We start from the raw sequence: 27,717 nt of genomic DNA, 5'->3' as shown, positions 1-27,717 counted from the left end.
CTCCAACTAAAATGAATAAATAATTTTTTTTTTAAGTGCTTGAACCTCTTAAGCACTAGCTGCCTGGATTCCTTGCTTGGTGCCACAATAAGTGCTTCACCACAGACTGCTTTCAGGAGACTGGCTGTACTGCATGTGGGAAAGCACACCCAAGTTTGGTTTGGTAACAAAAGAACAGTTGAAAAAAACAACAAGAATGAACAACCAAAGCTTCTTCATATTTTACTACAGAGGTATTTCCAACGTATTATTAGTTAATATGCAATTTGTAAACTGCTACATCATACCCTACACATACAAAATGATTTTACAAAAATGCCCTAAAAACTAGTAGATAAAATGTGTCCTCTGCTGAACTGGGGCTGGAAGGGGTACCTGGGCAGGGGACACTTGATGCAGGGCCACAGCCGCAGCTGCTCTCTGCCCTCTGCCTGACGTGGTCCTTCTGCCACCTCTTCGGCCCCAAGTTCATGGTATCTTGATTCTTCACCTCTCTCTCCTCCTCTTCAGCCTTCCTCTCACATGGGACCCACCTCTTCACAGACAACCACACATGATAAACGAGTAAGAGAAACTTATCTTCAACCCTTTCCCCCTGGGACGAGAAGAATTCTGATTCTCTGGGACACTCAGCCTCTTATCTCCCATGGCCTTTTTCATTCCAGAAAATATGTATCACTTCAAACAAAAATAAATCTTCTCCAATCAGAGTTCTCAAGTAGTCTTCATGGTATCTTTTGAGTGGTCCTTTCATACGTATTCCTTCAAGTTATCTACAGTACCATAGTTAACCTTCATGATCAAAACAACTAAGAAAGATGTCTTCTACAATTGTTTTACATTCCACATCACCAGGAACTCTGCTAAGAAAATAGCAAAGAGGGAAAATCAGCTCAAAGATTGGCCACAACAAGTTCTTAACATGTGCTACAAGGGGAAGTCTCTAGATTACTGCAATCAAATATTCAGTCCCTCCAAATGTCACCAGAAGAGCCAGGGTCATGGATCAGACCAGAAATCCACTGTGATGTTGACATATAAAGGATTGTAATTCACAGAGAGTAATTTATAATCACAGCTGCTCAACCCATCTGTTCTCCAGACACGTGACACCTGATGTAAGAGATTCATCCTAAAGACAAAAAGAACAAACATGAATGATAAGAATTTAACATCTATTTCCATTGCTTTTTGCCTTGCCATAAAGTTTGGCAAAGGCATCTTACTAAATTATTGCACCTGCTGGGCTTCCTACTGTAAAAGAAGTTGTATTTTCTCATTAAGGTAACAGACACCAATGACAGCCATGTGTTCCCATGGAAGACCCCATGGAAGACTTTGAGAACCAATGATGAGGACAGTCCTGCAAGTGGTGAGCCCCTGGTCTACAGGACAGAAGGATGTACAATGATACATGTCATCCACTGCTGACAGGCCCTTGGATAAGCTTCAGAGAATCTATGAATCCTCAGTCATAGCACCCATAAGAACTGGTTTCTCCGCCAGGATTCCTTGGTGAAAGAGTTAATTCCTGGGGCAGAAACACAAGATGAACCTAAAACAGCTCATCACACCAGAGCAAAGGGAAAGAAGCTTTCAAAACAACTAGAGCTATGTCAAAGGATTCAGGAACAGCTAGGAAAAGATAACGTTTGCCAAAGACAATCCGAGTATCAAAAAGAATATCAACTACATTTGGAAGGATGTAGGTAGCATACACTCATCATTTTGAAATGATAAACCAATGCCAATTTTTTCCCTTTATCCCACGATGTGAAAATTCCATCAGACAAATGACCTGGCTTGTTCAAATAACTTACAATGGAGAAAAAAAGGAAGGGGGAACCTACAAATTAAAAGTAATTTCAAAGAGATTATTCAAATGTAATGTGCCGAACTTGTCTAGAATCCTCACCTGAATAAACCAACTGTTTAAACAAATTTTTAAGCACTTATGAGATAATCAGGGAAATTCTGCACATTAATTGGACATCTGATAACAGTAAAGAAATACTGCTAATTTTATTTTAGGTATGATAAAGGTGGCTTCCTAGGTGGCACAGTGGTAAAGAATCCGCCTACCATAGCAGGAGACATAGGTTCAATCCCTGGGTCGGGAAGATCTCTTGGAGTAGGAAATGGCAACCCAGTCCAGTATTCTTGCCAGGAAAATCCGAAAGACAAAGGAGCCTGGCAGGCTGCAGTCCATGGGGTCGCAAAGCTGCTGCTGTTGCTAAGTCGCTTCAGTCATGTCCAACTCTGTGCGACCCCGTAGACGGCAGCCCATCAGGCTCCCCCGTCCCTGGGATTCTCCAGGCAAGGACACTGGAGTGGGTTGCCATTTCCTTCTCCAATGCATGAAAGTGAAAGTGAAAGTGAAGTAGCTCAGTTGTGTCCGACTCTTAGCGACCCCATGGACTGCAGCCTACCAGGCTCTTCTGTCCACGGGATACTCCAGGCAAGAGTACTAGAGTAAGGTACTATTGCCTTCTCCAGGGGTTGCAAAGAGTCGGACACAACTGAGCATGCACGCACATGATAATGGTACTGCAATTTGTTTTTTTAGTACTTCTTTTATTTTAAGGATACATATTGAATTATTTACATATGAAATGCTGTGATATCTGATTTGCTTCTAAACAATCCAGTGGGTGAGGAAAAGAAAGTGAGAGAAAAAAGAGAGGCTATGAATTGATAACTATTGAAACTGGATATGGGGTACGTCTATGTGAGAATTCAATAGACTATTCCCTTTGCTTTTGGGTCTGTTTGAAAAATTACCTTAAGAAAAAGCTCTGAATAAAATAAACTGGTTTATCTGATCAAATCTGGCATACGACTATGGACTGAAGAGACTAAACAGGTAGCCTGTCAGGCACATGACTCCAGGACTTACCGTTCTATATTCACCTCATTGCCTTGGTCTCTCTTGTGGAAGATCATAGTATATTTACCCACTTCAGGCAGTGGCCGGGTTATTTTCATTCTATGAAGTTCAACCCTGGAAAAATAACAGAGATGTTTAAAGAAAAATTCTGTTCCACTTATCCGCCACTAGGCACTTAAGAAAAAAATCACTTGCAAAAATTTATATACATGTGCCCATACATATATCTTGATTATTTCTGGTATTTTAAAAAAAGAATTTTCTTATGTTGAACTCAGGCAATAAATCCATAAAAGAATCACACTTAACATTTACTAATGAGGTGCAAAGATGTATCAATACACAGTTTGTTGTTTTCCAAAAATAGCTGAGAAAATAGATCTTTAAAAGGCCAAGTCTCTCAGGATCCCTAATTTACCTAGTGTTTTCTTCTTTAGGGAAAGTACAACTGCTAAAGGTCACAAACCTAGATTCAAAACTAGACTTTATTATTTACAACCTTGGGAAGTCAGTTCACTATTCCAGACCTGGGTTTCCTCAACTGTAAAATAGCAATGGTACATACAGTTGATCTGACAGGCTCAAACAAGACAATCCATGTGGAAGATCCTTTGCAAAATGTGTACTCTATAAGCATAAAGAGGGTGGTGCCTGTTGCACAGGTGAGTAAATAAGTATTAAAGAAATTTCCACAAAATTTTTATGCTCAAATCAGTTGGTTTATTCATAGCATTAATCAAGAACCACTCTGGAGGCTATGATGTTGAAAGCAAACTTGGGGGCTCCCTTTTACATTGAAGCCAAAGAGCAACAGGAAAAACAGAATGAAAATCCATCACCAATGTAAAATTCTACTAACCATCCCATCTGGGAAGTAAAAAGGAGCTGGGGAATATGATGGATACGTTGGCTGAGCCCTTGCTATTCCTGCCCTGCAATCTAGCAGGCATCTTCTGTCCACTTCATAAGCCATGGCCACACAGGTTGCTGATGGGCTGGGCCATGAAGTACGCTGCCCATCACTACAGCCATTCCTAAGCAGCCTTTGGTCAGAGAGATCCGTTCCCTCCTGCCAAAAACACTGCAGAGACTCTCAGCCTAGATTTGGGAACAAGACCAACCTGGAGCCATGGCTTCCTCATGCTGAAGCAATGGAAAAGCAAAGGAAAACTGCTGGAAGCCACACATCTATTAATTCAGAACCCCAGCTGAGAGGTTTTCTTTCTAAGAGGCAACAATAGGAGGATGGGGGGTATCCTAACAGAAAGACCTTGTTAATACAAGTCTGAATATACTGGCCCCAGGCTCTTGATAAAAATTACTTAATTCTGGGAGTTAGGGATACCCATAATTATCTGGCCACGAAACCCAAGTTCAGGAAAAGGGGCTGAGAGAGGAGACCAGGCATATTCCCTGTGAATCCTCCAGAGTGGGAAAAAGTCCAAGAGAATCTGAGGTCATGCCAGCAGCTCCAGGTTATGCCAGCAGCTGCTCCCGCAGAGCGTGGGAGAGGGCATCCTGGTTTACTCCAGGGTGTGTGACTGGCACTCCCTGCTGTGCACAACACTGGGAACCTCCATTGTCACCTGGGGTCTGAGAGAAGGCAGAGGCTTAGAGGAGACTTCTGGCCACTTTCCTCAGATTGTAGCTTTACAGACACTCTAGTCGGGGACTTCCCATTCACTGGTGAGACCCTTTCTCAGTAGCTAAGACCTGCTGACAAGTCCACAGACACCTCCATCAACACTCCCCCAGACATCCATAAGCCAGAACTGGACCATCCTCTGTCATTTCTAAACTGCCAGTGGCAAAGAGCAATTTGGGCCACCTTGTTCACCCCCCTCCCCACCCCCTGCCACCCTTCTAGGACAAGTTCAAGCCTCATGACCTGCTGGCCTGGCATCCACAGGGACCACACGCAACTACAGCTAGCAGACCCCATGAAGGGGACATGTCTCTGTTGTTCACCTGAGTCTGAGGTCATCGTCTTCGCCTCCCCATCCCCAGTAGTTGTTAGAGAATCCATTCACCTTGAAAAATTGCTCTCGACTTAGGGCAGTAACACCCCCAAAATATCCACTGTAACGTAACCTGAAAGAGAGGAGAGAGAAGGTGAGAAGGTTAGCAGCAAGTTCTTTCGTTCTCTACAGCTGCTCCAGACTCTCGGACTGCAGGGCAGGCGTATTCTGAAGACTGTGCTCTCTAACCTGTCCACTCCTGCTCCAGAGCCACCTCCCCACACTCCTGGCCTTCCAACCTCTGTCTAGACAGGCTCTCTAAGCAAGGTGCCACCCACCTTTGGTTGTTCATGGTTGTGTGCAGAGGTCTACACAGGTACCTGTACATGTCCATTGTAACATCAGACCTGGATGATAGACTTCATCTCACGTGTAAATCCAGTAAATAGTTTTGTGACAAACAGTTGTGGGTTAAGAAGAACTCTAAGGCTGGGTCCAGGTTAGGCATTAAATTTTGCGAAGGACAGGGAAGCCTGGTGTGCTATAGTTCATGGGGTTGCAAAGAGTCAAGACATGACCGAGCGACTGAACAACGACGAAGACATGACTGAACAACAATAGAATGGTTTTTCATTTTTACTCTTTTTAGGGAGTGGGGTGGAGGGCGGGAGACAGCTCCTGAACACACTTTGCATGCAAACCTCCGCTTTTATGCAAATCTCCATCTCAGAGCCTGTCTCCTGGAGAACCCGACATACCTTACCAACCCTGAGGGCTCCAGCGTGGGCAACTAGGTAGATGACAACACCTGCCACAGAAACAGGGTATACAAACCAATAATTGGGTTTGGAGAAGGAGACAAATTATGATTTGGATAAGCTGAATTTGAGGTTCTCATGGGACTTCTGCCAGGGGGAAAAAGGATACAGGGTCCAAGTTCAATACGGAAGAGTAGTTACAGAGATAGCTTCGGAAATAAGCTGTTAAGAGGTGGTACCTGAGGGCAAAAGAGTAGCAAAAGTTGCCTGAAGACAATGCAATAAGTAAAGAGAGAAGAGTGTAGAGGGCGGAGCTGTGGGGATACCAACAAGGAAAAGGGAAAGAACAGAGGCACTGGCCAGAGAGCACGTCCCACTCATTTAGGACTAATGGATTATTGGCAGACAGACTAGCAAATCTGAGAAATAAAGACATCCCTTAGAACACGGCAACCATTTAGAAACGCAAATGAAAGCAGCTTAACAACTTGGATGTTACCGAATAAGAGAACATGAATATATGGAGGACTTCTTACTTTAATTAATGTCAGTTCAAAGTATTCCAGGACCAATGAAATATTTCTGCTTTTCCACATAAGAAGGAAAACCAAAAGGAAAGATCAATCATCATGTAGACCAGCAGTCCGCAATCTTTTTGGCACCAGGGACCAGTTTAGTGGAAGACAGTTTTTCCGTGGACAATGCAGGTGAGAGGAGGATGGTTTGGAGGTGATTCAAGCGCATTACATTTATTGTGCACTTCATTACTAATTATTACTACATCAGGTCCACCTCAGACCACCAGGCATTAGATCCCAGCGGTCAGGGACCCCTGATGTTGACACTTGCCATCTAACAGATGAAGTCCCAAAAGTTAATTTGTAGCTCAGCTGTTTGTTTCTATGCTCTGAGTACAGATGGGATGGACCCTGCTTAACCCACAATGGAAACAGATTTACTTATACACCCCCAACCTAAAACAAACAAAAAGAACAAAGTGCTCAGAAGACAGGTGTTATTGACCAAGACATCAACTACAGTGACTTGTTGCCATGGTGACTGGGCACTGTTTGGCTGGGAAGGGATTTCTAAACTACCTTAAGACCAGCAGCTTCATCAGGACCCTGAGTAGAATCACTGCTCAGGCATAACCTGCAGAGCACCAACAAGGGGTCACCAGGAGGGAACAGCACAGATGACCTGGAGTCATCTATTAAGTAACTATTGTCCACTGGGTTCAGAGCAGCTGGCTGAACACTGGAATAAGTGGGCCCAGCCTCACACACGGTTGACAGTCCAACAAGAGAGGTGACTGTTCTTGGGGTTCTGAGGAAGGAGACGACAACATCAGGGCAAGTGGGCCTGGAAGGATTCAGAAAGGTAGAACAATGGGGGGAACTCCTGGCAATCAGGGGCTTCCCTGGTGGCTCAGATGGTAAAGAATCTGCCTGCGATGCGGGAGACCAGGTTCAATCCCTGAGTTGGGAAAATCCCCTGAAGAAGGGAATGGCTACCCACTCCCATATTCCTGCCTGAAGAATTCCATGGACAGAAGAGCCTGGAGGGCTACAGTTCACAGGATCACAAAGAGTCAGACACGGGTGAATGACTAACATCTGGTGACCCAAACTCCATCAGGAAAAGCAGAGAGGGAGAAAGGTACAGGCTGTCTGCGGAGAATCTGAGACCTGTTCAGCTGCAGTAGGAGGTGCAGCAGGAGACCAACTGGAAAGAAAGGTTCAAGAATTATCAGTTTCTCAGTTGCCTCTCAAGTGCCAAACATCTACATGTTTATTGTTCATTGCTCCTGGTTTTTCTTCTTACCTGCTACTGCTGCTAAGTCACTTCAGTCATGTCTGACTCTGTGCGACCCCATCCCTGGGATTCTCCAAGCAAGAACACTGGAGTGGGTTGCCATTTCCTTCTCCAATGCATAAAAGTGAAAAGTGAAAGTGAAGTAGTTCAGTCGTGTCTGACTCTTCGCGATCCCATGGGCTGCAGCCTACCAGGCTCCTCCGTCCATGGGATTTTCCAGGCAAGAGTACTGGAGTGGGGTGCCATTGCCTTCTCCGTTTCTTCTTACCTAGAAAAGCATAAATGTTTGATTGGTCCAGAGACAGTTTTACTTATTTTTAAAGGCCCAAGGGTGGGGGAAATGCAGTCATAAAATAATAATAGAGTCCTTGTAGAAAGCAGGAAGGTATCAAAGGAATTCTTGGCAACAAAATGTCACACGGCCTAGAAGAGATCTTTATCACCAACATAATCATGGGGAGAAACAAGATTTATTTCTATCTTCACAGACACTGAGATAGTTGAGACAAGTTACTTAAACTTCTTTCCTCTGCACGTGTGTAAAGTGAAAACATTTCTTGCACTTCTCTTTGTACTCAACGGGCAGTTGTGACAATGCTGTGCAGATTTAAGCTCTATGGTGCATGGACACATAGTTACCAGCAGGGGGCAGACACTTAGTTGCCCACAACTGACTGCAACTGCCAGCAACTGCCAGCAACTAGAGAGATTCTGCCCAAAAGAGGAAAGGCAGGAAGTAAGAGGGATGAAGACAACTCCTGTATTGTATGCAAGCCTCCCTGGACCACAAGAGATGAGGCCGTTTACATGATACATACAGAAAAACTGAAAAATATAAAGGACAAACCAGGACCAGAGGAAAACTTAAATCAGAAAATTAGAACAGGAAATAATACATTAGAACTCTGACCTGAAATAAGACTCTTTCAGCTTCTACAAGAAGGTCATAGATTTGGCTCCCAGCTTCTTGCATCCAGATCAAAAGAGGAGACACATTCAACCACATGATTTACATTAGGAAAACTGTCAGTTATTCAAGGAAGACAAAGACTGCCAGATATCTAGTTATAAAAGAAACATTTGGCCAAAAAACAGCAAGATTCATAAGGGGCTGTTTTTAGACCACGTGGCATCTGATAAAACCCACAATCATCATACCAAAGTTATACTCCAGATCGGTTCCCAGCAGGAATGCCCAAGAGCTCATTTTCTTATGGTCCAGCTTAAAGCAGAGATAAAATCTAGAATCCCAACAAAAGGGCTGTCCTTGAAATAATCCAGCGTATCCATACTCCAAAAACAAACAAAAGAACAATCCTGTGTGACTATAATTTCTCACCACAGTGTTTAGAAAGACTGGGCAATGGGAAGTTATCATCCATGTCAAGGGTCTGAAGTATAGTATTCTATATTGTAGAAAGTGACATCTCATTACCAGTAAGTGAGCAGATAATTGCCATGCTTCTGAAAATACCAAGGTACCCGGATATGATACACTGCTTTCTTCAACGCAGAGGTGGCTCAGAGACCAGACACCAAAACCTCCAGAAAATGATCAAGTTTCCCAAAAGAAAAAATCCTGGGATTCTCTTCCGGACCTTCCCCTGCCCTCCTGCCCCACTGTCCCTGGAGCCTGGAGGCAGGAGTGGGCCTTTGCCCTCATCTTCTCCCCTCCTGCGTGGCTCCATCCCGCACACCAAAGGCCAGCTGAACTGAGCTTTCTCCTTCATCCTCTGGCTCCATCCCACACACCAAAGGCCAGCTGAATTGAGCTTTCTCCTGTCATTCTCCGGTTCTAACCATGTGTCAGCAGCACTCTGATACCTTCCACAGGAACTCCAAATGCCTTACCAGACTGAATAAGGCCTGCCTAACCTGGCCCCTGCCCAGTCTCATCTCTAGCCTCTCCTCCTTCCACCATCCCAGACATTCATTCTCCAGCACTAATTAGCCACCTGCCTTTCCTCCTAACCTGTGCCACATTCTCTCTTGCTTCCATGTCCGGGAACTCTGCTGGGAAGCTCCCATTGATTCCACAAGATAAAGGTGCCACGTTTCCTGAACAACAGCTTTAAACCCTTCCCTAGGTGTTTCTTAAAGTCAGTGTGCTCTCACCCACTGTAGTTTACTCCAGGCGTTTATTTAAATCCCATACTTTAAACAGGGACTGGATTTACAGTCTATCAGTTCAGTTCAGTCACTCAGTCGTGTCCCACTCTTTGAGACTCCATGGACTGCAGCACGCCAGACTTCCCTGTCCATGACCAACTCCCAGAGCTTACTCAAACTCATGTCCATCGAGTCAGTGATGCCATCCAACTATCTCATCCTCTGTCTGTACAGTCTTAGCTGAGGCAAAAATTCCCTGCAGTCAATGTTACTCCTGGAAAACTCTTAAATAGTCCAAAGTGATAAACCTACATACTAAGAACAACATGGAAACCAAGACCAAGGGAGGCGTCAAGAGATTGTGCTCACTTCCTGGAGTAGACCCTGGTGGAATTTCCCTTATTATAGCTGTCTCTTCCTCTGCCTCACCACTCCCATACTCTCCCCCTCATTAACAAGCGCTTCTAGTTGAATTTGCACAAGAGAAGTGCAAAGCTGACACAGCCCCACTCCACATGCCCGTCTCCCCACACACACCAGGAAGCACTGTGAGGGCAGGCACTCTCCTTTCTTCAGACTGGTCTCCTGGCCCCAGCATAGTAAGCACCCCATATGTGAGCACATGTGACAGGAAGGGCTTGGGGAAGGCTGACAGATAAGTGTGCACACATGTAAGTGAAAATGTAGTTTCACTTTTGGGAAAGCTTCCTGCTCACTATTTCCTCTCAGTTGTTTTCAAAGAGGAACTTATTAATAAACTAAGACTGAAAAGCACCTATGCCTCTCCTGAGGGAAGGGGTGGGGTGGGGAATGGAAGCAGAAATGACGGTGTCTAGCTCTTCCCACAGTGGTTTTAAAGAGAAAGGGACTTGTCCTGGGTGTCCCGGCTCCCGGGCAGACCACTCGGTGCACATGCCCCTCCCAGGCTCCCCCTGGACTCTAGAAAGACTCCACAGTCTGGAAAGAGACATCACAGTCTCACAAAAGAGGCCTAAAAGCTGACCTGGATGCTCCCTCTCTTTGCCTCCTAGAGACAGAAGTCAGGGACAGATAGATAAGTTACTGTAGCCCTACTCAGTGTGGGAGCGTTTAGCAAAGTTCTACCAGGCGGGCCCTGCAGGCAAGTCTGGCCACCATGTGCAATGTTTAGATTATTTTCCCTCTCCTGTTCTCTCCCCCTTTATCTTTGTGATCTTCTGCCAAATCGTTTGTAGGACTTTTTCCTAATTAGAAAAAAAAATCTAATTTCTCTAATTCCTGTTTTAAACTTTGAAGGAGCTGTCATGAACCATTCTTCCTATTTCTCATTTTCTGCAGACACCCCCAGACACTATGTCTCCACAGCCTTGATGACAACAGGCCAGGCATCCTGACCCCAGCCAGCCATGAGCAAAGCCACTTTACCTGTACCCCGTGCTGTTCCTGCCAACCACCAGATGCCTGGGCTGATCCTCACACCTGTAAAGGTTCAAATCATTCTCAGGTACCAGGTCCACATCGTGGAATATGAAACAGTCCCAAATTTCATCCTTGAGAGCTTCTATATAGCCCACATTCAGGAGTTTGGCACGATTAAACTTCTTACTTCCAGCCTGTAGATATGGAAATTACAACTTGAAAAGTTCCTAAGACAAGATTTCACACTGTGTCCCTCTTCATTTCACATGCAGGAGTAGGCATTATTCTCTACTGCATAAGAATATACACATGACATGAAAATCTGACACAGTAGACTGAATTAACAATAACGGACCCTTTGTGTTTTTCTTTATGCTTCATACATACTTATATCCCATAACTAAAAGCACCTTAAAATGAAAGACTGTTGTTTAATGGGTTTAGAGTTTCAGTTTTGCAGGAAAAAAGATGAGCTGAGATCAATTGCACAATAATATGAATATACTAAACACTCCTGAACTGTACAATAAAAATGGTTAAGATGGTATATTTTATGTGTTTTATAACAATTTTTAAAAAAACATATTTTTTAAAAGTTTTTACTAATAAAGAAACTCAAAAAATCTTTAAACATACCTTTATTTATTCCATGTAAAACTAAAAAACCTTTCTTATATACTAGTCATGACAAGTAGTATCACTGCTTCACTGTTCAACTCTCAGCTAATCCCAATCATAGCCCATGTAACAAATCTATACTAAGCTCCCCAAAAATACAGCTGGCCAGAAAGGATCAAAAAATCTTAACCTAGGGACTTCTCTGCTGATCTGATGGTTATAACTCTGAACTTCCACTGCAGGGGGGTTGGGTTCAATCCCTGGTTAGGGAATAAAGATCCCACATGCCGCACGGTGAGGTCCACAAAAAAAAGAGGAAAAGAAATCTTGATCTATAAATAGAGAGGTCTACTGCTAATATTCCTAAGCTACTTAAAAGTCTCATGGAATCACTGTGAAAGAATCCTGTTTTAACAGTTAATGTCAGACGCTAATCCTCACAGTGGCCTGACAGAGGGGATTCATTACCAGGTAAGAAAAGAACATAAATCAACAGTAACATAATCAAAGCTATAGTATTAAAAAAAATTTACACTAGTAATTTTTTCATGGCTACTTGAATCAAATTCCTTAAGAATAGATTCCAGTTCAGTAAACAGTTTATCATAACAAAAGTACAGGCAATTCTCAAAACTCACCACAGTACTTCCCTGAAAAGAATAACATAAAGCAGACATATTTTTCTACTCATAAAAATATTATATGCTGGGGGCTGCTGATTTGAGTAAGAACTCTGAATGACTAACAGTGCTAAAAACAAAAATAATGACAAACCAGTATAACAGTTAATTTTTTTCAAATCCTCAGAAAATGGGCATAGATGTTTTATATATATATATATACAATTTCTAAGAGTCCCAGTTTATTACAATGTATATACTGCAGAATAACATCTTCTGATCTGTCAAAAGTTTTCCTAAGACAAATGTTACCAGTTATAACTGATATTAGGCATGTAGTTAATTATTTTCCCTATATTCAATGGAGGAAGAAATGGCAACCCACTCCAGTATTCTTACCTGGAAAATTTCAGGGACAGGGGAGCCTGGTGGGCTACAGTCCATGGGGTCACAAAAAGTCAGACACAACTGAGCACTTGCCTTCATAGCATTTGTAAGGATTTGAGGAGGAATTATTTGGATGGCCCAGGATAATTTTGAAAAGATAGCCATAAAAGAGATATTTAAGTTGATGTCTTATTTTTCTTTCAATATATGTTAAAACCAAATAGAGGCATCTTAAATCACCTGCTCCATTTAGAGCAAAACTCTTCAAAAGCAGCCTATACTTATACTTACTGTGTTCCTACTAACTCATGCTTCTGGAAGTCACAAAACTGAATCAAAAAATGAAAACTAAACATAACGTTTTATGTAATAGATAGTGGCAAAGTTAAAGGCGGAGAGGTAGAGAGAGTTATAGAATTCCATGGTGATTAGCACAAAGCAGTCAACTCCTCTGTCTAGTTCCCCCTCAAAGAGCCAAGCTCAGTAATAAAGCATGGTTCCAACATCTCACCATGTAATGAAGAGCAAATGCAGAAGGCAATGTAAGGTCAAGACCAGGGGAATATCTCAGGGCAGTCATTGGCTAACATGGAAGGGCTCACAAAAGAAAACAGGCTTCCTCCAGATGTTCACTAAAGACCAAGTAAAATTTCTCAGCACTTATCCCATTATTCCAAAATCTGGGACAAGAAACTCCTTTACTCCTGTCAAGGATAAATGAGTTAAGAGACCTCACTTTTAATGATGGTTAGACGCTCTTTTACCCAAGACAGACAAAGAGCCACAAAGAGAGGGGAGTCTGGAGGGCAGAGGCCTTGTCCACCCCCCCAGACTCACCTGGTGGATGACGTAGATGCCATAGTCCAGCTGCTGCCTCTGCAAGAAGGGGTGAAGGTGTTCCAGCAGGTACAGCAGGTGCTTCTCCCTGTGCCGGTGAGGGATGAGGATGGCAACCCGCTGCAAAGCCCTGCACTCCTCAGGGCGATACCGGCCTCTGTGCACCTTGGGGTTCTCTGCCTGGACTTCCTCCAGAGTGAGATCTGGCTTGAACACGAGCTTGGTCTGGCCTTCTACAATAAACACAGGACACAGGAACTAACAGGAGCAAGCTTATCACGTGTTGATAGCCTTGCAGGAGCTAGTACATGCCACACACTTTGAACATTGCCTGGCACACCATAAGCACTATTGTAAAGCCTCCTTTGGTCACAAAATATAAACCACAGAACCACAGAATCTATGACTCAGGTTATTGGCAAAAAAAAAGCAAATGACATACAAAAGCAGTCCCCTGTGGCAGAGTAACCAGTTCTGGTTCTCTGATTCATCCATACGAGGAAATATACTCTGTCCTAATGACCCTGGTGAAGAGCAGAGATCAGGGACAGACTAAATAACTTCAAATTTGCTCTAATCTCTTTTCCTTCTCAAAATTCCAAAGGAGGGGGAAAAAATAACAGGAAGCCTCACCCATGGAATGAATGAATACACGAATGAATAATAAATCCAACTTTTTGGTTGTCATTAAAAAAAGCTCCAAAGGAGGGTGAAGTCTCCTAAAAATCAAGGCATTCCAGGACTTCCCTGGTGGTCTGGTGGTTAACAGTCCACTTGCCGATGCAGGGGTTAGATAACCAGATTGGGAAGATTCCACAGAGCCAACTAAGCCTGAAGGCTACACCTACTGAAGCCCGTGCACCAAAGCCCATGCTCTGCAACAAGAGAAGCCACCACAATGAGAAGCCCTCACACCGCAACTAGAGAGGAGGTCCCCACTTGCTGCAACTAGAGAAAACCTGCATGCAGCAACAAAGACCCAACACGGCCAAAAATAATTTTTTAAAAATTAAAAGCATTCCATGGAATCAAGCTCATGGACAAAGACCTTTTCCCTAAAGTCCTTCCCTAAGCTCTTAAGAGCCATACTAACTCCTTGAAGGTAAAACAGTGAAAAGAAAGAGAAACTAGCCTCCCTCCCTAACTCAACAATAACAGGTATGTGCAACACCGTTAAGAACCCTCCCACTGTTTCACACGGCAGATATCCCCAATGGGGCATTTGCTCAGCAAGTCTGGACACAGCCTGGCTGGATGAAACCCAAGACCATCCACGGTAACCAATCTCACACAAGTCTTTAAAGATACAGCTGAAGCCACTGACCCTACCCTCAGATCTGAATGAACAGGAAATACCGACTGGTAAGGGAGGAGGCAGGGCTCTGGTTAGGGAACAGAGCCACACATTTTAAAACTCCTCATATCCTGGTCAGGCTGTAAAATCTCAAGATGCTTGCAACTGCACTATCCTCTTCTGAGCAAAGCAGTCGCCTGCTTTTCCCATGTATGTCACTATGCCTTGCTTCATGTGACCATCCTCCACGCTGGCCATGGCCAAAAGACAATAGCACTAAGAGCAGGTAACTGCTTCCAGACACCTAGAGAAAATAACTGACCTACAAGACCCTTTTCAGAAGGGTCTACACATGCGACAGGGTCAGCAGGCAATAATGCCCTAAAAACAAACAGTAAGAAAAGGAGTTATAAGGAAAAGCAAGCTACCAGAGCTGCTGGGAGACGATGCGATGGATGGCCGCTGCGATGTTTTCCTACGTAGCCTGTTCATAACTCCCATCATCTGGGCTAACTGGACCATGTCTCAGTTCCTGGCCCCTGAGAGAACACCAAGCAACAGGTTTGATGAAAACCAGTGCCCCTGCTCACTCTCTCATGGTCACCACTTTCAACGTACCTAATCTTGAGTACCTGGTTTCACTAGCTCTGGCGTTCTCCCTTAGCGCCCCCATGATATTTTCTCAAGTTCTGTCCCTCCCTGGGTCACTAATGGTCTATCCTGATTCATTACTACTGCATCACCCTTTGGATCCATACGCACTATTGTGTCACTGCCCATCTGTTTTCATGAATGTATCTGATGCTTAAGTATGTTGAGAGGATTTTGAACAAGGGGCATGATGCAGTCAGATCTGTGTTTCAATAACTCATTTTTCCATCTCAACTTGGGTAATTTGTGAGCAGAATGAGTTCCCTCAAACAATCAGGAAAAATGTTTTCGCTTTTCTGTGACTGAGTAAAGGGAAGCGGCATGCCAGTATGGGCACAGTATGAGTCTGGGAGTCACTCAGGAAAAGGGTCTACTGGTTTTGTGTAACTACGTGCAAGAAGCCTCTGAAGAGCCCAAGACTGACCACAGCGTGCTAAGTGGGTGTATGCAGAGAGCCACCTCTGAAAGACTCTGAACTTGACAGAGCTAGAAAGGATCACCCTGCCTTCATCCTGCCTGCACACTGTCTCCTGGGAAAGAAAGTCAAACATGAGACAATACGCTGGCCAACACAACAACAGAAACAAAGGCAGGCACACAGGGAGCCTGACATTAACTCCGGGACAGTCCCAGAAAACTTTCTGGGAGAGAAGTGATCTAAACCACACATCTGATGACTAAACATGAATCCGCCAGACCCACATGGGTTGAGGAAAGGCATTCTGGAAAGATACTCTGAGGATTATCTGGAGAACTACAAGGTCTTAGATGTTCTAGGCGGGGTCTGATATAACCTCTGTGGGTTAGACAGAATGTTGCTGTGGAGTTTTTCCTAATTAATGTGCTTCCTAAAACCAACTTACTGTTCATTTAAAGTGAAAGGCAAGGCATTAGAGGAGAATCCACACATACAACATATTTAAGTAATAAACTAAGACAACGCTGAAAAAGTACTATCCTGTCACTGATACCGAGGGCCAAGGGAGTGCTAACAGATGTGATATGAATGGAGGCTTGGATGTGCTGGAATTTCTCCACCCTTGTTCTTTGGATGCCAGGAGAATAAGTCCAGGTTAGCCTGCTGATCCAGGAGGGTAAGGAACACATGGAGCAGAGCCACCAGCCTAGGGCAACTGACCCCCAGCTCATCACACGTGCCTACTGACATGCCTGCTGAGATTTCTGCGGCTGGATGATCAAACTGGGGATATTCATATAATAAATATAATATGTCCACAATATGAATACAGCTCAAAAACATAATGCTGAGCAACAAAAGCCAGACATAAAAGAGTACATAGCATATTTACTGTATGGAGTACATACTATGTTTCCAATTACATACAGTTTCAAAAATAGGAAAAATCTAATGGCTGGTATTATAAACTTGGAGTAAGGGTAGTGACAAAAAGAAGCATGGGAGCTTCTGGGATTCTGGGAAGAGTCCATTTCTTAATTTATATCCTGGTTCCACAGGTATGTTCATTTTGTGAATCTTGAGTGTACACTTCTGCTTTTTGTACTTTTCTGTACATTTGTTATATTTAAATAAAAAGTGTATGTACTACTTGTAAAAAAGGAAAAACAAATACTTACTGAGATATGGAGACACAGAAGGGCAATTGTCAAGTTTTGCTTTTTCCACAAATGCTTCATCCGTCACAGTTCCTTTCTTCCCTAAAACGACACCCTTGCTCAAACTAGCCACGAGATCCTTTGCTTTAGGAATCTCTTGAATAGCACCCACAAAGTAGTTACTGGTGGCCCACCCAACCACTGTCAGGCATAACGTAAAAAGCAACAGCAATCGGAATCTGTAGGAAAGGTGGAAAGTCACGTTGAAGTTCATGTCTTTGATTATGTGAGCAACAGGTATCTCTCAGCCTCCACTGCAGGCAGGAAGCTTCAAGTTCAGCTATTCCAATCTGCAAACTTGATGACAACTGATTGTGAGATGCCTGCTTTTGTTTGGGCGTTCTGCTCCAACAATCCCTGAAATGCAATCACAAAGATGTGCTGTTTCAGATGGAAATCCTAACCTGAAATAATACTCACCAGCACACACTGAAAACCTGTCCCCAACTGATCTTGACTGTAACAGGAAAGGAGTTCTCCAGTGAGAGCTTAAAGATCAGAAAACCAGAGATTTTGGAGGTAGAAGGTTCCAGCCATCTATACATCACAGGAGTTCTCTCTCTAGGTTATCACCCCAGCTGTCATTCACTCCAGAAGAAAAGCCATTTCCAAATGTCACACAGGTGGAGAAGGCAAAGGAGAGCCGATCATTGCCTCCTCAGTTCTGAGCTGGCACAGCCCCAAGTTCAGCCCTAATGGTTCTCTCTGCCTTGGTTGTCCCTTCTTGGCACAGCTTTAAGAGAAGGTGAACTCTTGTTCCAGGGCATATTTTGACTCAAAGAGAAAGTAAGGGAAAAGACAAAAGCTCTTCCCTATGAAGAGCTGGAAAAACTTGTTTCTTGAAACAGAGATGAAAAATCAACGGTTTTTCAGTTATAAATGTTACAGCCATGATAAAGTACAAGGCACACCCCAACAGCTGGGGAAGAGGGCAGAGGACACAAAAGGATGCCAACACAGGAGGCCAGAATCTGCAAGAATGACAGACTACAGCACAGCATTTCAGATCTGGGGTTTGGGTTTAGACAGAAAGTATGAGACCTCACACCCATTACTTCACTGGGCCTTGGTCTCCTTACCTGTAAAATGGGGATAAAAACTGTACCTTCCTAGAGAGTTACTGAGGGACTGGATGACCTAACACATAAATACAAAAAGTGTCAGCCCACCTCCTGATGCACAGTGCATGCATACATGCTCGGTCGCTTCAGTCGTGTCCAACTCTTTGCGACCCCATGGACTGCAGTCCGCCAGGCTCCTCTGTTCATTGGATTCTCCAGGTAAGAATACTGGAGTGGGTAGGCATGCCCTCCTCCAGAGTATCTTCCCGACTCAGGGATCATACCTGCATCTCTTACATCTCCTGCACTGGCAGGCGGGTTCTTCACCACTAGAACGCCCTGAAGACCCACTAAGTGGTGACTGTCACTGCTGTGTTACATTATTTACATGAATGACTCTAGACTAGGGATGACCTGCAGGATGACCGCTGGTGGCTGCCAGAATCACCACTCTGCTATGCTGCATTTCTGTCAGTATGAAATTGCCTTTCTCATTTCATACTTCAATTGCATGTACTAGGATAGTATGAGAGATGGCTATGCTCTTCGTTACTAACAAAAATTCAGTTTCTGAGGCCACATAGTTGAGGGCCCTCCCTGGACCATGGTAACTACACTAAGGTGATGAAAGCTACTTGGCAAGGCCCCACATCTTCTCTGCATTACTGAAACCACGTCCCTTCTCAAATCCTAAGTGTGTCGTCGTAAGAGTGTGGAAAATGCTATAGCCAGGATGCTGATAATCTCCACAGCAAACATACCCTCAATTAAATGGAGAGGATAGAGACCAAACTATATTCCCTGCCAAAATAACACAAAAACATGTACAGTTAAATCTTAAGTAATAAAAAGAAAAGCAGAAAAAGTCTATCTGTGAATATGATTACCACTAAAATGATAGAAATAAGAAAACTCTAGAAAGAAACAGAACCAAAAGTTAGCAATGATTCTATTAGGAATATGGGATTAGCCAGGGGTGCTTTTTTTCCTTTTTTCTTTCATTGTTGAAAAAGTATAACACACTTTTGTCCTTCTGTAATGAAAACAAATTTGATTTTTTAAATGAGGTGTGGGGATGTGGTAATTTACTGTGAAAAACAAAACAACCCTAGCAACTTTCAAGACAGCCTCATACTTACTGAAGGGTAGTATTCCAAAATTTCAGCCTAGATGAGTTTGAGGGAAACCTAGGAAGCATTCCTCTCTAGACACAATGTTATAAATGGTGGTTAGGTTCCTGGATCAAACCACAAAAGAGAAGATCTGACCCAGGAAGCAATTAAACAGTATGGCCTGTGCTTAGGGTCTTGTAAAGGCATCACAAGTAAATGCTGAAGACAGTAATAACTCATTAGATTAATCGTTAAAAAGAGGAGTGATTCACTTGTGCATTTATTCTGTGTCATGTACTGGGAGTTCAATCACTTATATTAACTTATTTCTCAACTTTGTGAGTTTAGAATTATTAGTCTCCTCATTTTAAAGAGGAGAAAACAAAGGTTTAGAGATTACGGAACTTGCCAGAGACCACAAAACTATTAATAGTAACTAGTGGAGCTGGGGTATGAGCCCATGTGTTCAGTTCCAAAGCCTGGGCTTCTGCCACATCCTTCACATGGATGTTGCTATCTCTCTCCTCCCCTTGGTGCCTGGGTGTGCCCAGCACAAACCCTTGAAATATGCAGTCTTCTACCTCTCTCCTCCCGTCCCTCTGTTTGAGACTGTCTTTGAAATGGTTTCCTGGAGGTCTGTTTCCTTCCCTCCAGGTAACAGTAAGTCTGCAGGTTCCTGGAGCCAGACTCTCTCACAGACTTAACTGCAGAAGGCTTGAATGGCCATCGTTAATGTTTTTGATAAAATCTCAGTCTTGGAAAACTTAGTCAGGGAACATTGTTTTTCTAAGAGCTTCTATGCCTATAGAGGAACAGTGTTTCAATAGAGATCTGCCCAGCCTGCTTATCAGCTAAGTGATCGAAGGCAAATACTCTTACCACATTTCCATTTCCTCAGCTACAAAACAATTATAAAAAATTAACTTATCTTACAACACTGCTGTAAGAATTTAATGAGATGATGCATCAGTCACACCTAGCACATTCTCACAGACATAATAAATAGTTATTGACTCTGATTACCAATGTGATTCATGCTTAAATTTTATCAGAATGCTAACCAAGGTAATGTTATCTCTGGAATTACATATTGAAATACATATTGAATAATTTTATTTTCTATTTCTCTGTTATTTCCTATTTTCTTTCAATGAGTATATACTATGTTTGTAATTTTTTTTAAACGATCTTTTCTAAAGAAAGTCCTTTTTAGGGCAAGTCATTTCTGGTTGGTGTTTGGGAAAATGTCATCAGATTGGAGTGACCTGTAAAAATACTTAAATAAAGGAGAGTCCCTGAACTCTCCCTTAATTTCTCTTTCAATTAAGGCTATCTTAACGTGACAGGAGGACCATAGTTATAGAGAACAAATTCAGGTAATGTGAAAGAAGTTATTTTAGGGCAAGTCTCACCACCTTTTTCCTTCTTAGGTCTGCCCTAGAGTTAGCTCAAAATGATGATGTTCTCATAATTTTGTTCTTTCTCCTCTCAATTTAACCAGTCTTTTCTGAGCACCCGCTATTTTCAGGCACAGTGCTAGGCACCAAAAGAATTAAGATATAGTCTTTGTACTCAGAGTTTATTTTCAACCTTTCTTTCGATTTTAATGTCTGCAATTCATTTTCAAATATGCCACCCCAACCCTGAAAACAGGGAAACAGATGAAATAAGACTGGCAAAACATTGAAAAGTATTGAGTAAGGTGACAGGTGCCTGAGAGTTTCATTTTCTTTTTCACCCTACTTTTTTGAAGGCTTGGAATTTTCCATTTAAAAAAAATCTAGCACAGAAGACAAGCTATGCTACTGCTGCTAAATCACTTCAGTTGTGTCCGACTCTGTGCGACCCCATCCCTGGGATTCTCCAGGCAAGAACACTGGAGTGGGTTGCCATTTCCTTCTCCAATGCATGAAAGTGAAAAGTGAAAGTGAAGTCGCTCAGTCATGTCTGACTCTTCGCGACCCCATGGGCTGCAGCCTACCAGGCTCCTCCGTCCATGGGATTTTCTAGGCAAGAGTACTGGAGTGGGGTGTCATTGCCTTCTCCGAAGACAAGCTATAACAAAGGTCAAATCAGCATAAATGCTAAGTATCATTATCATTCTTAGAGAATCTCTACATGCACACATTTTTATAGCACCATGGGAGACCAGGGGAAGACACCAAGTGTCACTCCATAAATACTCACTGAGCACTTATGCACCCAGGGAGAAGGCGTGTGGTTTTCATTCAGGAGCCAAGAACACTAAAATCAGCATTCCAGTGTCTCTAAATCCATCTGGTAATCCTGCACACACAGGATGTCTAGAGTGCGCAAAATGGGGCACCAGGCACATGGTCCTACTCCTTTGAGTTTCTCTGGGATAGCACCAATGGAAAGGCTAGTATTTCGCTACTCCTTTTACTACTGCAGAGTTCCTCAGAGCAGACTACTTGCACACATATTGTCCTACTTTCCTCAGAATTAAAGCTCCTTTACCTGGCTTTTCAGTTATCATTGCCCAGACCCTAAACAAGCAATGGTTCTGTGAAAATTAATGAAGAGAAACCCAACTGAAGTGGAATTGGGAGGCCAGAAGGGGAGATACAGATCACATCAGTACAGACTTCTTGCATCTCTGACAGGAAGTGTTGCAACTACTACCACTAGCAGGAGGAGGAAGCTTTTCTCCTAGTCTGGTGACACCTCAGCCAATGAGAGACTGTCACAACTGAGCCAGTGAAAAGCCACCATACTTCAAACTCCCAGTTTCGTCCAATGGACTTTTTTTTTTTTTTTCAATAACAGCCCCTCCCAATTTCCCCCTCTCCTCTATAAAAGAGTTTCCTTTCCTTTGCTTATCAGACTTGCATGTGGTTTGACACAGTTGTATGTTCCAAATTGCAATTCTTTACTTCTCCTGAATAAACCCATTTTGCTTGTAAAGTAACTGGCTGTTTTACTGGCAAGGGAAGGATAGAAATGATAACAGCCATTTACACATACAGGTCATTTAAACTCAGACTGTGCTCCTAATGGACAAAACTGGAAGCATCTGAGCAAGAAAATAATGATAACATTGTATTTTAATCCACAGAATAAAATGAATATCCATTAGTCCATACTGATATAAACGATCAAATAAATAAATGGGAAAGGGCAGCTCTTTCTTACAATAAACTTTCAATTAATAAAGAAGCAGGAAATGGGGGGGGGGGGAATCACCATTAGGCAGACATCACTGTAAATAATTGTGGCAGACAAGATCCCCCAATTGGTGCTAAAATTAGTAGGTAAAAATTTGAGGATAAACAGTTTACATAGTCTCAAAGTATCTCCTCTCAAATAATATAGTCCAAGATGTGGTTTTTCCAGTAGTCATTGACGGATGGGAGAGTTGGACCATAAACAAGGTTGAACACCAAAGAACTGATGCTTTCAAACTGTGATGCTAGAGAAGACACTTGAAAGTACCGTGGGCTGCAAGGAGACCAAACCACTCAGTCCTAAAGGAAATCAACCCTGAATATTCATTGGAAGGACTGATGCTGAAGTTCCAATACTTTGGCCACCTGATGGGAAGAGCCAACTCACTGGAAAAGACCCTGATGCTGAGAAAAACTGGGGGCAGGAGAAGGGGATGACAGAAGACGAGATGGTTGGGTGGCATCACCGACTCAATGGGCATGAGTTCGAGCAAGCTCCAGGGGATAGTTAAGGACAGGGAAGCCTGGCATGAGGCAGTCCATGGGATCGCAAAGAGTCAGACAAGACTGAGCGACTAAAAAACAAACAACAAAGGGAAAGAGTAACTTTACAGTGAAGAAACCTAGCAGATATCACCTTAACTAGCAATCAACGTTAACATCATCAGTGATAAGACCTATCAACCTCATGAATCAGTGACTAATTGCACTCTACCAAATAACTAATCAGTACTTTTCTACAAAATATCTTCATTCTACAAAACAACTGGTACTCTTCAAAAGGATCAAGATAATGAAGAATAAGGCAAAACTGAGGAATTACTTAGACTGAAGGAGACTAAGGGGAAATAACTAAATGCAAGGTAGGATCCTTGACAGCATATGGAAACAGAAAAAAATTCATTGGCAGGAAAACTGATGAAATTCAAATAAAGTCTATCGTTAATAGTATTGATAACTGAACAATGGTTCTGTAAAGGATCAATATAAGGAAGTTGAGTGAATTCTCTGTACAATATTTGCAACTTTTCTCTAAGTCTAAAATTAATTACAACTAAAGCTAAAAAGTCAAAGGCTGTGTATAATCCAAGTCAACACACAGCAGTGAGGTTAACTTAATTCTCAAGGAGAATTACTATTTCTTTGTATTCCTAGTGCCTCACACTGACCTGACACATAATAGGTGCTAAATTTGGTAAATATTGAATGACTTTCTAGGATACACTAGTTGAAATACATAAGAACATACAATAATCCCCAACTACTACTAAAATAAATGTGACATAGTATAAAAGGAAAAAAAATAAAGATTAATAAAGAAGGGGAAAAATTAACTGGGCATAAAATTCCATTTAGGGAAGATTTTTAAAACTGAAAAAGGCTCAACCCCATGCTAGCTTTCTTTGGTTTACTAACACCAATGCTTTTCTAAGGGTACAGGCCCTATCTCTAATAAATGACGCTTTCTCTTAGTCATGCCCACCACCTTTTGCTCCTCTACCACTGACTTTTCAAAAGCAGTACTTCTCTTATCTGACTCTAGGAGGAGATTGCTGTTTAGCCTGCCACTACCTCCCTGAACCCACGGAGCACACCAGAGCAGTGTCCCTGCCTCCTGGGCAAGAAGGGCCTGATGGTACGGCATCACCTATTTTACAAGGGTTGGCATGAAACAGTCAGGAAACAGGAAATAAATTCAACCGGGAAAGGACTGAAATTGTTTCATTTAGTCTATGTTATGCAGCATGAAAGGATTCATAAGAATTTCCAATGGGGGATTTTAATGGTGGCTCTTTGTGTATTTGTGCGTCACTCTGAGTTATCCCAGAAAACGCTACAGTGCGGTCAGCTGAAGTTCCCTTTCTGCCATTATTAGAAGCACATCAATGAGAGGCTGAAGAAGGTCTGAGGTAATGGAAAAAACAAGGGTTTTGAAGCCACGAAAGCTAATTCAAATCTGGTTACCAGATGCATGAATGGTGCTGCGCAAGTGACCTAAAGCTGAGTCTGTTTTGCCATTTATTTTAAAAACATTTTTCACAGTGTGATTTCAAGAGTGCCTATATCAAATGCAGAGGGAAATATGTTAAGATTGCAGATTCCTGGGCCCTGCTCCAGAGCTAATGGATTAGAACACCTGGGCCTGGGACTCAGGAAAATGAATTTTTAACAAGCTCCCCAGGTGATTCTTATACGCATTAAAGTTTGAGAACTGATGAAATAAGAGATTGGACCTGTAATGCAATAGATCTTCAGAAACATTCCATTTTCCTTCTGGTGAGGCAAAGCAGTAAGAAGATATGTGAAAAGAAGATGTTTAAAATGCATTTGAATAGCTTTCGACTCCATCATTTAGAAAATTATTCTAAGAAATAATCAGACAGGTAAACCATGATACTCAAACCAACATTACTTAAAACAACCAAAAATTCAAAAGAATCAAAATGCTAACAATAGGGACAACAGACAGAGATTTGCTTGGTAGTGTCCGACTCTTTGCGACCCCACAGACTCACCCATTAGGCTCCTCTGTCCATGGGATTCTCCAAGCAAGAATGCTAGAAAGTGAAAGTGAAGTCGCTCAGTTGTGTCTGACTCTGCAACCCCATGGACTATGGCCTACCAGGGTCCTTCGTCCATGGGGTTTTCCAGGCAAGAATACTAAAGTGGGCTGTCATTTCCTTTTTCAGGGAATTTTATCAACCCAGGGATCAAACCTGGGTCTCCAGCATTGCAGGCAGATTCTTTACCATCTGAGCCACCAGGGAAGCTGATTGAATTAATTATAATACCTACATATGATGGCACACATGCTTTCCTTAAAATGGCACTTAAAAATTTAGCTACACAGGAAAATACTCAAGATAGCTAAGAGAAAAAAAAAACAGAACATAAAAATGTACATAGAAAAAAAAAAAAATGTACGTAGAATACAATCCACATTATGCTACGTATGTGTGGTGTACATGCCTTTTATATATAAAACGCCAGAAAGAATTACTGGTGACTGTCTCTTAATAATAGAGAAATATTATTTCTTCACAATCTATTTTTTTAAAAATAGGGTTATAATCAGAAACGAAGTTTTTTTTTCTGATGACTATGTAGTTTTTCTTTAAAATATATTAAAATTTAGAGATGACACAATAGACAAGGATTATAATTTACCTAGGTTTATTAGCAATTTATTAACATAACTAGTAAGGAAATCTGTTTTAAAGAGGCCTCAATGAGCCCAAATCTTAAAAAACTTCAGAAGGGGTCAATAATCTCCCATGCCAGAGAACCTTGTGGTCTCTCTTTGCAATTCCTATTCCTAGGCTCCATCCCCAGGAGATCTTTATTTCCAAGGCCCAAGGTGGGGCCAGGTAATCAATATTTTGGGTTTGAGAAACCATTGTTCATCGATGGCTTTTCTAAAAAAAAAAAAGAGAAGAAAACCACCACTGACTTGCTTTGAATGTTTCCACTTTGAATTAAAGATCTTCTAAGAAACAGTTCTCAAGTCTTGCATGCATTTCTGGAAAAAACACACATTATTAATAGCTCAGTTTAAACTAGATACCAAAAGCTTATTCTATCAAGTGGCACCTAAAATATACTAAGAGTTTTATTGCCCCCTGCAACATTGTGTAGTCAAACAGCTCAGGACTGCTCTTTAACAGATGTTTTTAATCAGATTAAAAATGCACGCTGAAGGGAAGCAAGATATGCCACACCAAAATAGGCCACTTTGACATACTGATTATTTTGAATTAAAGTTACTTAACAGCCTGTGTAAGGACACTTAACCCTTCTTTCTTCCCCTAAAAGCAGAAATAAATCCCACGTGAAAGATGCCTTTTCTATAACAGGAGGGCACCAGGATCAGGCATCCTTATTATCAGAGATAAGAAGCAAGGTGGAGAGCTAAGTACAACAAACCTTAATACTTTTTCATTAATTTACTACCCCAAACCCAAACTTCTTTGTCTTACCAATTCTTCACATATGTGGTGTTTCTTTGTCTAAAAGATATAAAGGCTGCCTGCTTTGGTTACTTCTTTGAGCCTCATATTTTTAAGGGATCCCACTGGCATGAAATTAAATTTGGTTTTCTCCTGTTAATTTGTTATATGTCAGTCCAATTTAATTATTAGTCTAGCCAAAGAACCTAGAAGGGGTCAAGAAGAAAAGTTTTTCTCCCCTACAACACGAACAGGCACGTGCAAATTTTGCACTTTCATAGGGTTTAAAGGCCAACCCAGCTCTAGAAGATAAAATTCCAAAAGGAAAACTATGGTCCTATTAAGCATTATCTCCAGAGTGATATTCCAGCACTCCAGCCCCCTTGTTCAGCCCGGGTGCCTAGGACAGCCCTCCATCCCTCTTTTGAAGCCCACTTTCTCAGCCTGGACCCTGAATCTTAGCCATCTCTATCCGAGATTCCTTGACTTTCTCGCATCCTCAATGTTATTTTTCTTTTTTAACAGAAATTTAGAAGTTAAACAAACAAACAGCACCCCCAACCTTCAAAGGACTGTGTTCTTCCTGCTCCCTTTCATCACCCGACGGCTGTGCCCGGGCCGCCTCCGCGTCCTCATCGCTCACCAACTCTTGAACACCGTGCAACCCGGCACAGGCCCACGCTATCGATAACTGCTCTCCCGAGGCCACCAACCCAAAGGCCCTTCCTCAGCCCCCATCCTCATGGGCTTTGGATCAACAGACAGTGGATGGACGCAGAGCCAGACTAAGAGTAGAGAGCTGATACACTTCACTATTCAGTCGATCCTCACCACTAGCCGGCCCCTCCTGCAGGCCACAGGCTGGGATCAGCGGGTGGGTTTCCCAGCAGAAACCCGGGGAAAGAGAGCTCCAAAGAGGAAGGGGCATCTTCACGCTGATGCTCCCCGCACGGACAGAGGTGCTGGTGGCGACCCCAGAACCGTGACGCGGGGCCTCGGGGGATGACCCCTGGATTCCTACCTGGCAGCATCTCGCTTGGCCATCCCTCCGGCAGCAGAGAGAGCGCCGCAGTGGTGCCCTCACCTAAGCGGGTGCCTCCCGCTGGGCTCGGCCTCCGCAGGCCCCCTGCCCGGCCCCGCCGCCCGGGAGGAGGCAGGACAGCCCTTCGAGGCCCGGCTCGCGCGCGCCTAGCCGCAACCCGGGGACCGACCCGCCCTGCCGCCCGGCGATGCCCACACGGCGCCCGTCGCCCTCCGCGTGAAACCTTCCGTCCCGGGCACCGGTGGAGCGGAGGCCCCACGAACTCACCCCAGACGCCGCGGCGACGAGCACCGCCCGCAGAAAGCGGAGACGCGGAGCAAAGGCTGTGGGGACCGCCCTCGCCGCCGGGAGGAGGCTCCACTCGTCTGCTCCGCCCCCGCCCGCGTCGGGAGTCGCTACGGCC

At 43.1% G+C, this 27,717-nt stretch overlaps 1 protein-coding gene across 3 annotated transcripts; it reads right to left on the bottom strand.

Moving 5' to 3' along the window:
• Positions 1–209: 209 nt before the first annotated feature.
• On the bottom strand, positions 210–27,717 carry B4GALT4 (beta-1,4-galactosyltransferase 4). 3 transcript variants are annotated; one of them, XM_061167104.1, is made up of 9 exons: positions 27,582–27,648; positions 25,777–25,845; positions 24,842–24,883; positions 16,929–17,324; positions 13,388–13,620; positions 10,932–11,119; positions 4,856–4,978; positions 2,897–3,001; positions 210–1,132 (listed from the first exon to the last, which is right to left on the bottom strand). In XM_061167104.1, the coding sequence occupies exons 4-9, from the start codon at positions 17,179–17,181 to the stop codon at positions 1,000–1,002; spliced, it is 1,035 nt and encodes a 344-aa protein (XP_061023087.1). In that variant the 5' UTR covers positions 17,182–17,324; positions 24,842–24,883; positions 25,777–25,845; positions 27,582–27,648; the 3' UTR covers positions 210–999. The 3 variants fall into 3 exon arrangements, with proteins under 3 accessions (XP_061023087.1, XP_061023088.1, XP_061023089.1); XM_061167105.1 differs by lacking the exon at positions 24,842–24,883 and having other exon boundaries at positions 27,582–27,658; XM_061167106.1 differs by lacking the exons at positions 24,842–24,883; positions 25,777–25,845 and having other exon boundaries at positions 27,582–27,717.

This window comes from Dama dama, chromosome 19 (genome assembly GCF_033118175.1).
Source record: "Dama dama isolate Ldn47 chromosome 19, ASM3311817v1, whole genome shotgun sequence".
NCBI lineage: Eukaryota > Metazoa > Chordata > Mammalia > Artiodactyla > Cervidae > Dama > Dama dama.
The sequence above is the reverse complement of the archived record's forward strand: the minus strand, read 5'-3'. Positions and strand labels throughout refer to the sequence as shown.